Source organism: Xiphophorus couchianus, chromosome 17 (assembly GCF_001444195.1).
Source record: "Xiphophorus couchianus chromosome 17, X_couchianus-1.0, whole genome shotgun sequence".
In the NCBI taxonomy this organism is placed as follows: Eukaryota; Metazoa; Chordata; class Actinopteri; order Cyprinodontiformes; family Poeciliidae; genus Xiphophorus; species Xiphophorus couchianus.
In genome coordinates, this window is record NC_040244.1 from 10,890,859 (window position 1) to 10,907,791 (window position 16,933).

General features: G+C 38.3%; 1 protein-coding gene across 8 annotated transcripts in view; it reads left to right on the forward strand.

The window, feature by feature from the left end:
* pphln1 (periphilin 1) overlaps positions 1–16,233 on the forward strand; it is a 73,939-nt gene extending 57,706 nt beyond the window's left edge. For 2 of the 8 annotated variants that reach the window (XM_028043962.1, XM_028043961.1), the window contains exons 5-13: positions 12–73; positions 855–971; positions 1,292–1,470; positions 2,045–2,128; positions 3,434–3,469; positions 3,775–3,852; positions 4,668–4,723; positions 9,886–10,023; positions 15,605–16,233. In XM_028043962.1, the coding sequence (XP_027899763.1) occupies positions 12–73; positions 855–971; positions 1,292–1,470; positions 2,045–2,128; positions 3,434–3,469; positions 3,775–3,852; positions 4,668–4,723; positions 9,886–10,023; positions 15,605–15,859 (1,005 nt within the window). In that variant the 3' untranslated portion in view covers positions 15,860–16,233. The remainder of the gene's footprint in view (positions 1–11; positions 74–854; positions 972–1,291; positions 1,471–2,044; positions 2,129–3,433; positions 3,470–3,774; positions 3,853–4,667; positions 4,724–9,885; positions 10,024–15,604) is intronic. The other 6 variants (XM_028043963.1, XM_028043965.1, XM_028043966.1 and 3 more) reach the window with 6 other exon arrangements.
* Positions 16,234–16,933: the final 700 nt, after the last annotated feature.

Sequence of the window (16,933 nt, forward strand, 5' to 3'; positions counted from 1 at the left end):
AAAAATTGTAGGAAGACTTTCCCTACAGAGTACCGAGAGAAGACCCTCATGCGGGACGATCCTTGGAGTTTGGGTAATTATTTCTCTTTTTGTCTTTTTGCTAAAGTCTAAGGTTGTTTGCTAAGATTTCATGCACTACCCTGCCTTTTTTGTATTTCTTGGAGTATTGCACAAAATGACACGGTGAACACATTTAGTCAATTTTCCATCTAAAAACCTCATTTCTGCACCACAATGATGAGTTAGTCATGAATACCAATGCTTTAATATTTCATTGATCATCCATTATTACACATTGCCTCACATAATGGTCATATGATTTAGGTAACTTTAGTTTGGTGTTAAAGAAACTAAAAGTCCTTCAACTGATCTTCAATTTATCCAAGATCAAGTTGCTAAGGGCAACAGGAACAGGAGAGAACCCCAAACATTCCTTTCAGCCTTCAGCACTTTTCTATAAATAAGTTATTTGTATTTTCTTCCCTTAGTTTTTAACCACAACAGCTTCTATTATATTTTTAATTAAATATATATATATATATATATATATATATATACTTTGTAATAACAGAAAAGATTAAAAAAAAGTACAAGTGAATGAACTGCCAATGCAGAAAAACTGTTTGAGTTGTTCCTCAAACTGCATACAATTTTAATGCTGCCGCAAATCATTTACTAATATTCAGTAAAATTGACTATTTAAAACAAGAACAAGGACAGCAAAGGCTGAGAAAACATGCTTCTATAAATCCAGACTTGTTTTGTATATTTCATTTCAAAAATCATCTTAGAGTTTTGCAACCATTTATCAGTGTTTTTATTCATTCATGTAATTAAATTTTTTCTCCCCTCAGTGCTCGTGCACCTCCACCTCCCAGTGTGAGAAGCCAGGGCGTTTATCCAGCTGCCAGATCACTGCCAGAAAGCGGGGAAGACACATTAGTGCAAGCCATCCGCAACCTGGACAGAGGGTATGAAAAGGACTTGCTGATCACCGGCCTGGGAATCCGTTTCTTAGCACTGTCTCAAGCTAATGTTAGAAAGTCATTAGAGTCTGAAGATGCAACATATAGGATAGATAATTCAATATTTTCATCCAAAATGAAGTTCAGTACATCATAGTGAACGCTAGATGGCGACTTTGCACTGCATTTTAGAATAAATGGAACCGCGAACAGAAATTGTGGCAAATTACTGGATCTGACATCAAATGAGAACAATTTTCCAGTTTCCACTTGAAATGTTGGAATACGACAAATATGAGACCAATTCATGTCTCTCATCTTTCCAGGGAGGAAAGGGATCCTTACAGGAGGAAGGCGGCCCTGTTTCCTCCCCTAAGAGAACGCTCCCCTGTCCGCCGCGAGGTGGCCCGCTCCCCTCACAGTCGCTCTGGCTCCAGCGTGAGCAGCAGAGGCTACTCGCCAGACAGGGCAAAGAACCTGCCTTTTTCCACACAGCAAGGCAAGAGTATGTACAAAACATGCATCATTTTTTTATATTTTAAAGCTTTTTGAAATCGGGGTTATAAATAGCTTGATGAGCCATTTAACATTCTTTTCAAGATATTAATAAATCTTGGAACATTTTAATATTTTACAACAACAGTTTGTTGGGGGTATTTTGTGATGAACCAAAACTTAAGTAGTTTCTTACTGTGAAAAGTAAAGAAAATTCAACATTGTTTTCAGATTTTATTTCAATTTCTTCGTAAATGTATTGAAAACTGAGATTTCCTTTCTACTTCCCAGTAATTTATTACTTTGCTGTGATGTTTTGTTCTCTGGACTTCAAGCTACTAAATATTTAGTTATTGGACCAAGTCCTGCAAAAAATCCATTCAACATAAGCATGTCAAGCATTTTTCATTAGAGATTAAATTACTTTTTCAGAAAGATTGAATGCATGTAGGCATCGTTCAACAGAAACAAAACAAAAACAAACGTTTTGTCAAAAGATGTGCATCCATTGTTTTCCATTTCTTTTGTTTGCCTTACCTCATTCTGTCTCTTTGACTGACAATCTGGCTGATTGGCTTTTCCAGATTTGGACGGTCCAGAGAGTCACACAGGTGTTTCTGAGCACCTGTGGGGGGCGCTCTTTCCTCAGAGCAGACATGACATTTTGGGTCTGTACACCAACTCACGTGAGCGAGCTTGGACCTGGGTGATGTCCATTTTTTGCATCCTTATCGTGCACAAAACATGACGAGGATTGCAGCAAAGATAAAAGGATTAAAAGACTTTCTGGAATCAGGACATTTACTGTAAACATTAAAATTCAGATGCCAGCCCAGAAACTTCAGCTGTTTTTCACTCTAGTCTATTTTTCACCCAGGTCTTAAGCAAGTTATCTCATGAGTTTTAAATATACAATAACCTAGTGGGGGTAATCATTAATTAGAACAAGGAAGTCACCTCATCTTGTTGTTGTGAGGTACATTAGCACAGTGGTTCTCAAACTTTTTTCAGTGATGTACCCCCTTAAAAATATATTTTTAGTCAAGTACCCCCTGACACGGGCAAAACAGTTTTGGAATTAAAAAGAGGTACAGTGCTGTAAAATCACTGTCTGATTTATTAAAGCCAAACAACTTATATCAGTGAACCTGACAAATACATCCATATTGCAAACATTGCATGGTTGAACAAAAAAGAAAAACAGAAGACGGTGACCACCAGGAAGGTATAAAACCAGTCAAACCGTTTTATTTTAAAGGATATTGAAACTAAATACTGAATATAAAATTCAGTGCATGAACACACATTTATATTTTATCAAACTTTTTACAAAATAATTTTTCCCAAGACTTATTATGAGGAGCCTACTGATTTTTTAAAGATATTTTGAAAAGCTTCACGTACCCCCTGCAGTACCTCCACGTACCCCCAGGGGTACACGTACCCCCATTTGAGAACCACTGCATTAGCACATTTCATTGTTCCTACTCATTGACTGTCGCTGTTACAATAGTTTTAATTATAGTAGACTTAGATTTTTTATATTTTCTTTTTTGACAAAATTCTCACATTTTACCCACTGACAGATCTAATGTAAAGACATGAAAGTGCTAATGTATCTCTTTATGTGCTGCATGATTTATTTCTTTTTTTTTGTTGCCTTCAAACCTTTAACTTTCCAATTTACTCTGAGAGCTGGTGCTATCCTGTGCTTTCCATCTCACCTTGAGCTTTTCTCCTGTAAAATAAGTATTTGATTAGTATAGGTGCTTTCTTTACATTGCAGAACAATAATGGTGTGTTTTGGTAATGATTTAACTGGTAGGGGGTGCATGATAAAATGGCCTTAAGGCGGAGAAACGTGACTAAATCTTCCATTAAAGGGACCGGGTCATAGTTTTGTGGTTTTTTTATGTTGGGTGCCCCAAGTATCGTTCTCGGCTTAGTGATTTTACGGTTTGGTCTTCCTGCAGGGTATGAAGAAACTTTTACTGAGTCCAAGATTATTGGTAAGTGAAGTTCAGTCTAGTTGTTGGTGACCAACTTGACCTGGACTTTTATTAAAAGTATTACTGATGTAAAATGCAAATGCAAGAAATCCCAGTTTAGCAGTTTAATTCTGCTTTCTCAACTCTTTATTGTTTGGGGTTGGAGGATATGGCTCCAGTGCCTTGCAATAGTATTTTTGAACCTCGGAACTTCTCCACGTTTTATTTTACAGATACACAAATCCCAGGATATCTCATTGGGATTCTTTTTGCGCTAGACAAACACAAAGTCCCCTATGATTGCCCTGTACTTTACTCCATCCTAGTTCAAGCTTCACTGACCCGAGAAGCATCACCACATCTCAATGCTGCCACCACCTTGTTTCACAGCTACTGTGTTCGAGGTGCGTTGCATCGTTGGGTTTCCACCACACATGGTTTTAAATGCATGTCACACAGTTCAAATTCCACTGACCAGAACATTGTCCATCATATGTTTCTTATCCTCTACAAAAAGGGGCAAAAACTCTGAAAGAATGCAACTATTCTTGCAAAAGGACTTGTTGGAAAGAAAGCATAAATAAAATAAAATACACATTTCTTTTCGTCCCACAATATTTCTCCAATCAGTCGTACTAATTCTAAAAAGTAAAAATGAGGTTTCCAGTACAAATGAATGGAAAACAAAACGGTTAAGTCCGAGTAACTTGAGTTGACAGAGTTTCTAACGTGTCCTGCAGGAAGCCCCTCTCCTCGTTTCTGTCCTCCCGTCTATAAGGGCTCGTAAAGATGCCACCAGCTCACGCTCAGGGGAAGTAGTGGGAAGAGGGTGAAGAGTGCCTGATGGATATTTCTGAAGCCGGTGTTTCCACTGGCGTATTTTTATGTTTCTTTTCTGGGCGCCTAGGGTTTACCTTAGTTTTTTAATTGACCCAGAAAACTTAAACGATTTAAATGGGAGAAAAGAAAGAAAAACCATATTTAAAGAGCTCGACTGGTGACCACACTTAACGCGTTGCTGTGTTTTAGCTACTAAAGCTACACGCTTTTTTTCTTGTTCTCCAGTTCTGTCGTAGAATCCCAGCTTCTCATCACTTTTTTTCAACTCCTTTCCTGAATCTCCTTTTTCTGGTGGATAATGTTTCATGTTTGCTGCCGTTTTAAAGCTTAGTGTATCAGCCCTTTGTTCTCTTTCTTCTTTGTTTTCCTAAAATTACAGACAAAATTCCTGGCTTGTCACGAGAAGGCTCCCCACAGAGTGCGACATCAAACAAGGTGAGCCACAAAGAATCGTCTGCTTAAATTTAAGGATATTTCGAGCATAAGAGCATAAGAACCCTTTGTGTTTTTAACAAACAACCAACTTGGGCTTAAATTTGCTCATGCAAAACAACTTTATTACTCGGTCGCCCTGCTCTCTGCCTTCGACGCCTTCCAGCAGGGTGCATCTGGAACTTCTTAAATCCCATCCTCGCTGTAAGCGTTCAGTCCCACCGAAGCATGCTAATGGCTTTTAAAGCAGCGTTCAGCCGCAGCATAAAAAGCCATCAGGCCTGCACTGTTTATCTGTGGTATAAGCAGACTTCAGTCAGATGGGCTGATAATGGTAAAGGAAAGTGGCTCAAGTGTTGACCAAGTTTTTAAAAACTACTTTTAGTGTACAGCTCCTGCCCAAATTGTAAATAGTAGTTTGTTTTTCTCATGTCATCCATCTTGAGCTGTGCAGAGGAGGGTAAATAAGATCAGATGTGATTGTGATTAGGGATCTGTGTGTGTGTGTGTGAGTGTGTGTGTGTGTGTGTGTGTGTGTGTGCGCGCAGCAGAGGCCACCCAGAAGCAAGGGGTTAAGTCAGTAGCCCGAGTCATAACTTTATCACATGATCTTGACCGCAAAGACAGCGGAGTCCCAACAGAACTCATTAAGATGTGTTTATGCTGTTTACACTGAACAATCGTTTCCTTATTCAGATCAAGAAGTGTCTGTTGGACGTTTAATTTTTTTTTTGAGACGTCGATGTGCAACACAAGTCTCGCAAGCAGCGTTCGGACTTGAATTTGAGAGGCTTCTGTATTTTACGCCTCATTCAGATCTTGAGCAAAAATGTAAATGCTCTGAAAGATTTGCTTGTTAATCACTTCAGTGTTTATTCCTGTAAGTTACATAGGTTGTTCAGTGTTATAATTGAACGTTTTTTGCTACCAAAATGTTATTCTGTGAATCAATATTGGTCTTCTGTTTTTTTTTTAGGAGTACTTGACTTTTATTTTTAACCAAATTAGAAAGAAATTAAAATACTTGTACAAGTATTTTCAGAAGTAGCTTTTGCTGAAATTGTCTGGTTGACGAACAGAAATTGGCATATGATGAAAGTGTGATGTGCATTTATGTTAAGCCCACTTTACTTGCATACCACTAAATAAAATTAGCAACTATAAGCTTCAGTATAATTTAATCTCTGCAGATCCAGTTCTTTACAGGGTTTCGGAGGCTTGTTGGAGAACATTAGTGAACTAACGGCATCATGGGTCAGAGAAACCAGTGAAGGTTAAAGCAAGGTTAAATTCTACAACATTATCTCAAGTTGTAGACATTGTAAAATCTCTCGTTATCCCAAAATGAAAATGGTACAGCACAACTGCAAACCTACACTGACAAGTCAATGAGAACATGATTCAGAAAAGCAGCCAAGAAGTTCATGTTTAAAACTGCAGAGATGAACAGCTCAAGTGGGAAAATCTGTTGACAGATAGCGATATGTGAAAGAATTTTATCCGCAAAAGCTCTCAAACTATTCCATTTACTGTTTGCATCCCACCCTGATCTTCTCCTTGTAGTTTTTGTAGTGGAAATTTTAGCGAAACACTTAAAAAAAAATAAATACTGTTCTAAAATGAAATGCAATTATTCAAAGAGGAAAACTTTTGTGTAATTGTGCTTCATCTCAAAAAGAAGTGCATTTTTTCAGCGTTCCCAACTACGTTGACTCTAACAGAGTATTGTTAATGGGTTATGAACAACATGTAGATGGTTTAAATGTCTGCATCACTAGATTAACAGAATTACAAATTTTTCAAACATCTCAATTAAACAATATTCCATGTACGGTAGAAGAAAACAAAAAGAATCATTCCATAGGTTAAAAAAACACACACATCTGCAATGGGGACCCATACTGGTTGGCCTTTAGTCATTTAATTTCATTTTGACGTTCTGAAAACGTTATCCCAAACTGCTTTTGTAGCGCCGACCTCATTTCTCTAAAGTGAAGCTGAGAGCAGTTGACTTGTAGCATTTTACAAGTCTGTGGTGAGTTTACTTTAATCAAAAATCCAATGAAACGGCTATATTATGGTCACAATGGTGTTGTGGTTTCAGTGAACCAGTTCAGGAGAGGTCTGGTCTACCACAGCCACAATCAAAAGCTGCTTTTTCATTTTTGGGACAAAGAGAGAGAGTTTTAAAAACTGAGAGGACTGTGTGCATTTTGCAAGAATATATTTAGTTGGAAGTATAAAAGAAAAAGCACAAACAGTTGGGTAACAAACGAGTTGTTGCAAAATACAAACATGCCTCTGTCTGACGCATTTCTCATTCAATCAATGCTGTGATAAAAGTTTGTTACTGTCCCACCTCTCCACACACACACACACACACACACACACACACACACACACACACACATACACGCCGTTCTGCTGGGTTTGATCTGTTCCTGGGGCACATGCCCATAACCTTGGCCGAGATGAAAGCCTTTTGCTGTGCACATTCAGTAAAGCTTGTTCTAATAGACTGGGTCACTGCCTGCTGTGGCCGTTCTACACACACACACGCCCACGCACACGCCGACATACTCACACATAGGCAGGCTTTCTGGAGCCATCTCTGACTGAAGAGGAGGGTAACTATAGAGCAGCTCCACCTCTGGCTGTGAGCCAGGGTGGTCTATGGGTGGAGAGCTGGATTTGGAACAAAGGAAAGGTCACCAGGAGGTTCATCTCTGCACAAAAATCCTCTTTGTTGCCATTTCATATTTGGCCACGTAAAATAACAAGATACTTGGATTCTTGCATCTTGCAGAAGAATTCTTAACCTTTGAACTTTTTTTTTTTTTATTTCACAATCACAAATGAACTTCAGTGCTATTTTTTGGGGTAGGCCAATGGAAATCTGTGCAGACATATGAAGGTGAATGAAATAAATGAACCACAACAATAAATAGAAATAAAGAACTGAACTGCCGTGTGCGTTTCTATTTAGCCGCCCCGAGTCAGTTATTTGTATAACCACCTTTTCTGCAATTAAAGCTGCAAGTCTTACAGGGCAACTCTGTCAGTTTTGCCCATTTTTGAAATCTTTGTTCGTTCTTTGTTGTAAGATATCTCTAGCCGAGTCCGACCAGGTAGAGAGAGTCTGAACCCGTGTTCAGAGATTTCCACAGATTCCATCATGTTTCATGGTGGGGAAGCTGTGTTCAGGCTGAAGGTTTGTGCTCTAATATGATCAGTGCTGCTATTTTCCACGGCAAACTCTAAACAGGATTTCTTACCGCTTATTTTTCCAACAATGGTTTCTCTGGACGTTTAGTTTGTTCCATTGCCAAATTCTCCCGCATTTTCTCCCGACCTCTTTGCTGCTTCTCTGATTTATGCTCCCCTTGTCTGGTTTAGGTGGGCGGCCTCGTCTTGGTGGGTTTAGAGTTGTGCCATATTCTGTCCGTTTTTGGGAGATGGATTGATTCTGTGTGACATGTTCAAAGCCGAGGGTATTGTTTCATAACCAAACCCTGCGTTGAACTTCACCGCAGCGGTATCCCTGATTTGTCTGCTGTGTTTCTTCTTCTTCTTCTTCTTCTTCTTCTTCTTCGTGACAATGTTTGTTCACTAATGTCTTCTGAAAAGCCTCTGAGGCCTTCACAGAATGTCTCCATTTCTACTGAGATTAAATTAACAGGACTTCGAAAAGCAGTGCTTAATAGGTTGCGCTGGATTTTATGTCAGGGTATTTGAGTAAAGGGGGCTGAAAACAAAATGCCACTTTAAAAAAAAAAAGTTTATCTGTTTGTTTTCACTTCACAACTACTTCATGTTGATCTTTCACATAAAACTCCTAGAAAATTGAAGGAAGTTGGTGGTTAAAATTGGGGAACGGTTTGTTTCTACATTTGCGAGGTATCATATGCGTTTTCTGTTTCATTTTTGATATATGTAGCAATAGCTTCTGCATTGTAGCAATTATTCCTACAATATCAACTTATTGTAAAGCACTACTTTCTCAGTCGGTACTAGTGCTTGGAGAGTTTGGAAAATCCCTGGCAATGGCGACAGTACATCTCTGATGAATGCAAACTGTTAGAACATTGGAAACATAAATCTTAATTCAATTTTAAACCATGCAGGCATTTATGTTTGTCTAGAAAAGTAAGCTAAAAATATGTTGGAATGAAAATGTCTTTTTGCTCTTATGTGTTTTTTTGTTGCCCGTGACATATACTCTAAAAATGACCACATTCACATTATTCCCCATATGTGAAAAAAATAAGCTTTGACTTGAGAGCAAAGCTAGTTGAGCTTTTTTTTCCAGCCACTTAAAATAAGGCTCTGTTATGGTTGCTTTCATTATTAACTCGAGCAAAGAAGGCCGGAGCCTGACAAATGTGATCTTTCATACGTGCACAAGCGTGTACGCAGGACTTCTCCCTGGAGCTACGCTCGGCAATGACTAGGAAGGAATAATTGGATGATTCCTTATGAGTTGTGCTTTTCATTTTTAGACCGCAGCCGGACTTGATGCTCCGTCGCTTGTAATGTCTTTACTCGAACTTCTAGGAATGAACGATGACTTGGTCCGTTGCCCGTTTCCCCTGGATGAATGAGCGAACTTTAGTCCTGGTCGGGCAGTTCTGCTCCTTGCCCGTCAAACTCTCGTAGAATCAGGAAATGAGCAGGAATGCGTCCCAATTTACGCACAATTTCCAGTCTGCTCATTTAGAAGGCTTGATTTTGTTGCGAAGCTTCCCAATTTCTGAAGTTCCTGTCCAAAACCGGACAAGTCAATGAGTAGAAACCGCTTGAGTATTATTAGATTAGCTTTGATACATAATGAAAACATCAACAGGAATCCTAACGTTCCCTTTTGCTTTTCTTTGTAGATGTAGTTCAAAGTTGAGCTTACTCATTTGTCATAATGACTCCGACTTTTCATGTTGGAAAAACTGCTGTAGAGCTAAGTTTGACCTTTTTACTACATTTACTTCGACTTCCTATAAAAGAAGTAACAGTAGGTCAGGTCATGGTGATCCACTGATGCTGGGCTTCAGGTTACTGACCCACATTCCAAGTCTTCCTTTGGTTCAAAGTCGCTCTTAATCTGCTTTTCAGTTTCTTAGCTTCCTTTAAAGCCAGGATTCACATAAAGCTCTCTTCTCCTCTCCCTACAGGAGGAAAGTAATCCTCCAGAGGCAGAAAAGGAGGAACCAATCGTGGCCCCGGTCACTGAAGACAGCAAAAAGTCTACAGAGAACCTAGAAGAGAGGCGAACCATGGCCATCGCAGCCAAAGCCAAGGAGATAGAAAAGGTACCCATAGTGCAATGAATCTACTTAGAACTAGAGATCTGCCATTTTTAAATGTCATAGTTTAATTTATTGTACTACACTAGAAAGGTGCTGAGATGGAAGCATTTATTTTGCACTGATAAGGTTAATGAACAGTCTTTTCAGGATGTTTTTAGAGCTAACCTTAAATCATTTTGATCTGATTTGCAAATGAAAACAATACTACTTAGGATAAACTAAATAAAAAAATAACACTGCCAATGAAGTTCATGTATTCTGCTAATTCTGTGTAGAAACTCAAGATTCTACACAGAATTAGTACTTTGTACAGATTCAGTACTTTGAGATTCTGTGATTTGGTGTTGCTGCAAATGCTGCTATAATGTTCTGAAGCTCAGAATTTATTTTGTTGTTTTCTTTTCTACTTTCGCTACTTATAAAAGTGTCGCATTGTGTCGTAGCTCTAGTAACAGTTCTGACATAGGTGCAACTGAACAAAGCTTGCCACTGAGCAAAGTTTGGGACTAGTTGTATACGCACAATAAACGCAAAGGATATACGTTTAACAGAGCTTGCAGCACCCCAGGCTAAAGGTTCCAGACCTGCTCACTTGTCTAATGAAGGCCGTTCCCGGACCAGTGAACGCTACCGTTGGTTTACTTGAAACGATTAAATCCTGAGCTAACTCTGCCCTGGAGGACACATTTCACTCTCTCATGTCGCGCTGCACCAGCGAGCCTGCAGCTTTGTTGCAGTGTTGTTGCTGACGCCGCGGCTTCCCTCCTGCTTTACAGCCCAACTGTTTAGTCCTTATGGTCTCATTCTAACTACAGGCCACTTTAATTGCCTCCTCTCCCTGGTAAGCAACATAATCTCGCATTGGAAGATTTTGCGGGTAGAAAAATGAACCCAAAGCATGGAGTTCTGTAACACGTTTCAATGTGTCATTATGCTATCTTAATAAAATATTTCTATACTGATGCATGTTGCTGACTGTAGGTCAGATTTTTCATTGTAATGCAACATTTTAATGTTGCATTAAAGAATGTGAATGTTTCAGAATGTGTCCTGCTTTATGTTATCAGAATTCTTTGTCAAATAACAGTCGGGGGGAGGGGGAAAGAAACAAATTAAAATGGGGGAGCCTGGTGAGGGAATAAAATATTTACTTAGTGTTTTTTTCTTTTGCTTCTGCAACTCCAGCTTTTTGTTCTGTCGTTGCTCTCTGAAGCTTTTATGATTTCCAGATTTTGAAGGTGGTTTTTCATAAGAGAGCAGACTGTTAGGTCATAATCCTGCCAGACAAAAGTAACTTAATCAACATTTTTCATAGAGTATACATCTCTACTGCTTTCTTTCTTTTCCTCTTAATTAGTAAATTCATTTTAGAACAGTTGGCCCTTCTGTACACCAATTAAAACCTAAAAGCTGCTTTCACACCGACTCTGCACCAGCAGCTATAAAACGTCTGAGAGCACTCGTCAGGTCCGCTGGCCATAATTTGCAATCATCCCTTTAACGCGCAGGTAAACTCACTTAGTTTATTTTACGCTGTAATAATACAATTACCCTCACTTTTGCCAGTGAGTCAAAACAGTATTCCTCCTCACATGACGAGTGTGAGCCACATGTTTGGTTTTCTGCTCTCCGTTTTGATTTAGTGTCCTCACAGACACAAACACAAGCAGCTCCTAAAAACACTCAGCGACCGTCTGACGTCGAAACCTTAACGGGCCGCCTCAGTCTTGAAGCTAGCTTGATCTGAAACTCGGCCAAAGTGGTTGGAGTGAGTGACAAGGCATGCAGGCTATAAAAGGGTTAGTTTTACTCCTCAGTGCCCAGGCTGTGGAACAAAGGCAGTTTTATATCGTTGGGTTAGGAGTATAAATAGATTTGGCCGCAGAAGAACTGTTGAGTGCTTCGTCTGTTTTTGTTAAAAAGATCGCAGAGCTGGATGGGGATGGTAGTCCTGGTTTTCAGTCTGTCTTAATCTACATTCTTTGGTGAAGGGGAGATACAAACACACAACCTGAAAAGTTTATACCCGCCTTCAGAATATCATGCTTGTTGTCACGTAAATATGAAACAACTCCAATGATTTTGTTACATAAGCGTGCACATGTATAAATACTTTGGTTTATAGATCTTCTGATCTCACTTTCACATGTCTTCTTGAGTTCAGACTCTTAAATTATTATGAATCTGAATATCTTGTCACTGTTAGGATTTTACTGATGGTTGCGGAAAGGTTTCCATTGATCAGCAGAATCATAAAGATTTATTATCATTCTAAGCATCTGATTATTCTCTGCAAAGCTGCCAAAACAATGACAGATGAGTTTATGCCTCTTTACAGTGTCAGTAAAGAAGTGCTGTAAAGATGAGAACCTTATCTATGTATAAAGTGCTCTACAGAGAGCATAGAGCTAATGTTACCAATTGTAATAGTTACACTTGTGCTAACGTTAAACTGATAGCTGTTGTAAATTTAGATACAGTCATAATGTAAATTTATTTTGTACTGCGCATGTATCCGGTAGCAATAGAAAACCTTACTATTGTGTGATACATGTTGGATTGTATTGAAATTACTTCTAATTATGCAGATTTTTCTTGCAACTTTTTAAAAATACATTTTCCCCCTTAGTTTTTTTTTTTTAATTCTAATTTTACCAAAATTTTCACATTAAATATGGATATATTTTACAGTAATTTTGTCTGATTTTTGGATGACGTGAGGAGTGCAAGTACACAAGAACTCTTAGGAAAGAAGCTCTAATTCTGTCGAGAACTACTTCTTTTTTTCCTGATTGGATAACCGGATGGATTTTAGGAAGTGGGACTCATTTCCAGCACATTGTTTTTTTTAGGAACGGCTTCTTCCTGTACTCATAGAAGCTGCTGTCCGCACACTGATTGAACGCATCCTGAGCGAATAGTATAAATGGTTAGCTGCTGAGTGAGACCATTGACGTTGTATGAATAACATCCCAACTCATGTTATACATACACAAGGTGTGTACGGAACACACCCAGTTTAAAGGACAGGGTGTGTTTAATTTGTGTCGCCCTCTGGTTTGGAAACTGTATCCTGATGACCAGCGTACGTTTCCTCTGAAGTGATTGATGTGACTGTTTCTTCCTATTGTTAAAGTAAATCATTTAAAAACCAACACCACTTTTTGTCCCCTCCCTCTGCAAGTATTTGTAGAAGGTTGGGACTTATTGGGTCCAGGTCGTATTAAGCAAACGGCTTAATACTAACCTGAAACACCTGTAATTTCTTTGGGAGGGGAGATTTTGTTTTAACATATAAAATGGTCTAGCCAAATCCAGAAATATGCTAAAAGCTTGCTAATGGCTACCAAAAACTTTGTGGGTTCTTCACAATATGCTAAGGGATGTTTCACCAAAATACTAGGAGGGAAGTGTATATACATTTTTCAGCCTTCAGATATAATTTTGATCTTAAAAGGATGAAAGAAAAATCCACAGTACATGTAAACTAATACAGCCAGTGTTCACTTTTAAAAAATCTCACGTTTTCCCACAAGGCTTCTTACACAGTCTAAGAGAAATCTTTAAATTCTAGACTTGATTATTCCACTAACTGAAGGACGCAAATAATAACTTCTGGTAAATAACAGACGTTATCTGACATTCAGATTACTACTTTTGTCCTAGATTTGCTGCAACAAAACATGCGTTTAAATCAAACTCATTGATTTATTTACTCCTTTTTTGGCTCTTGAGTTACACACACAGTCTCTACTGTAGAGAAGGATGGAATCCTATAAATAAGTTGGTGAGTCAGGGCGCCCCGCAGTGCAGAAGCCGCTGTTGGTGAATAACTGAAAGTCTGTCCTGCCTGGCCTAATTTACAACACACAGCCTGATGGGCACATACTTGTATTTATGCATTTTTACATGAACTGTGTTTGTGAATCAGCCCTCTAGCTCATTTACTTGTGTAACATCATCAGTGTCTGTGAATTCATTTTGTTCTGACTCAAGAAAAAGAAAACTCTGGGATAGATGAGACTGACTAGCTAATTAAATGTCACGTTGTGAAAAGGTGTCGGTTTCTTTGGCCCATAAATGCAATTATTTAACCTGGATAAAATGTAGGCACATGCAAACGCTTATATGTTGGAAAATTGCAACATATATTCATACATGTTGATTCTGTATTTTTCACATTTTGTCAGTTATAGCCAATGTTTCTTCTGGAATGAGTTTCAGTCAGACTGAATGGAGTGTATTTTAGATATGCCTTTTTTTTTTTTTTTTTTTACCCATCTTTCTGCAGATTCTTATATTTTCTATGCAGTTTTAAACTGTATAGCTTTTGCTACTTTCCAGGTGTGGATCTGTTAGGTAAGGACCTGTTTGGCCTCTAGACAACTTTAAATTCAGACCCATGGTTCTTGAATCTGCTCTAAAATGCCAACAAAGAACACGAACAAAACTTCTATTTGCTAGGGATTTACAAAAATAAAATAATTTAACTTCACAAACTGTTTTTAAAATTTTGGATTTTAGTATACAGTAGTCCATTCCTGAATTGACAAGTTCAGAAGTTTTCTAAGAAAGCTGTTCTAACTACAGATGCTACAAAACTGTTGAATAGCCCTAGAATACACTTTGAAAATCAGAACTCAAGTTTATCATTGTGTTTGTTTGTTTGAACCTACAGACAATAAGTCTTAACTAATTTTAAAACAGCTTTTAACATTGATCCCCAGAATGACTTAAAAATAAAATGCAAAAAAAATAAATAAATCTGGAAACCGAGTGTGCAAAAGTATTGATTTGGTCTGGTCTTTGACTGGGCGGTTCTTTTTATCTATCTGAATAATTCCATTGTTGCTCTGGCCGTGTGTCTTGACCAATCCAGCTGGGTGTTAAATCCCAGCCACAGTCTAAAGTCTTCTGCAGCATCTAAAAACTTTTTGCTTTCGGGATTGTCCTCCATTTTACCATCAACTCGGGACAGCTTCCTGCTACAGAAAGACATCGTATTTCACTCTGGGGTAATATCCTTTTTAATAAAACCTTCACACAGCTGCTAAATTTATACCGAGATTAAATTGCACACAGACCGTTTGCTACATCCCACTAAAATAGTTTGTGGTCGTAGTTTGTTCAAATGTGAAACGTTGTAAACAGATTAATGCTTTTCCGACGCAACGTTTATGCTTTACCACTCAAACGTGTGTAGAAATGATAGTCACTTTATTGTGGATAATTTTGAAGCACATAAATGTCCTTTGCTCATTTAACGCCCAACGTAAACCTCTAAACACCAATTAAATGTTTGTTTTGTTTTTTTTATTGTTTCTCAGCTTGTTTCAAGTGGGCTCATTAAGTACAAGAGAAGAATAAGTCTTTTATGTTCTGACACTGCTTTGCATGTGTTCACACCAGAGGAGTAAGCTCGAGTGTAGTGCTGTGAAGTGTTTGCATCCAGATGACGGGTAGAGAAGAACGGAGGCGGTTCCTCACCCCCAAATTAGAGGCTTAATAATATATGAAAATATATGAAAACTCCTCAGTTTTTATTATAGCAAAAAGAAAGTAATCAAACTTCCCTGTCCTTTAGGTCTACAGGCAGGATTGCGAGACGTTCGGAATGGTGGTCAAAATGTTGGTGGCAAAGGATCCCAGCTTGGAGAAGCAGCTGCAAGTCCCGCTCAGGGAGAACCTCGGGGAGATACGCGAGCGCTGCCTGGAGGACCTCAAGCACTTCATCAAAGAGCTGGATGAGGACGTCCGGTTTCCAGAACCCTTCGTCTGTGACTCTGTCACTCCTGCCATGACCCAGAAACTCTTAAAAACCGGAGTGAACCACAGCTAATCCTCTTTCTACGTCCGCTCCGATTAATGTGAGACTGAGAATTTTTATTTTATTTTTATTTTTTTCGGATTAACAGCTCAGATTTAGGATTGCTGGACTTGAACATAATGCAGGTCACAGCAACCTGAGGAACTCATCGCAGGAGCGAACAGTGTTATTTTTGAATGGACCATTTTTACCTTCAAGTTTTCTATGAAAAATGTAAAAACATTAAAGTTTTTTTTGTTTAAATATTTAAAAACAAGTCCTCCATGGCTCTTATGATGTTTAGTATGCTATTCAGTTTTGAAGCATGATCTCACATTTAGAAAGTTTTGTTTTCTGATGTGTAACTTGAATAAATATGTATCACTCGGTGCTGCAATAGACAGAAATCAAGTCGTCGTAAAAATTTGTACTGTTAAAATATTTGAAATTGAAATCTCAATCTGACATTTATGAAAAAACAAAATGCACAAAGCTTGACCATTTTTAGATATTCCCGAAATATACTGAAAGTCAGATCCATCCTTCTGTCTTGCAAATATATAATCTTTTCCATTTTGAAAAGTGGCTAAAAAGGAAAAAGGCCTTTCAGATTCATACCTCAGGGAAACCAGAAGTTATGGATTACTAATCGAAAGTTTCTAGAAAGGCCTACTTAAAGTAAAAAATCCTCATGCAGTTCATGTGCATTCTCAGAGTTATGAAGATTATCACACATTTACCTGAATGACTTGGCACGTTCTATTTTTTTCCCCCCCATTTTAAGGACTTTCTAAGCAAATTATGTCTCATATGTTTGTAGAATAGGAAGTCAGGGATGTCTCCCCATTTTGAAGTGACAAAGAGAAATTTCCTTTTTTTTTTTTTTTTGTCCCTTTTTGTAGCTCAGCGACACAAGAAGTCATGAATCACTCATGTAAAGTTTTTTGACGAACCTCATCAGCTTAAAAAACTAGAAATTAAAGACGATACTTCAGCTGTGTGTATTTAGAAGGAGAGGTGTTTAACTTTTATTGAAAGGGCTTTTGTTAAAGAAATTGTCATTCAGTACCAAGTGAATGACTGTCACTTGGTAGTTTTTATAAATCC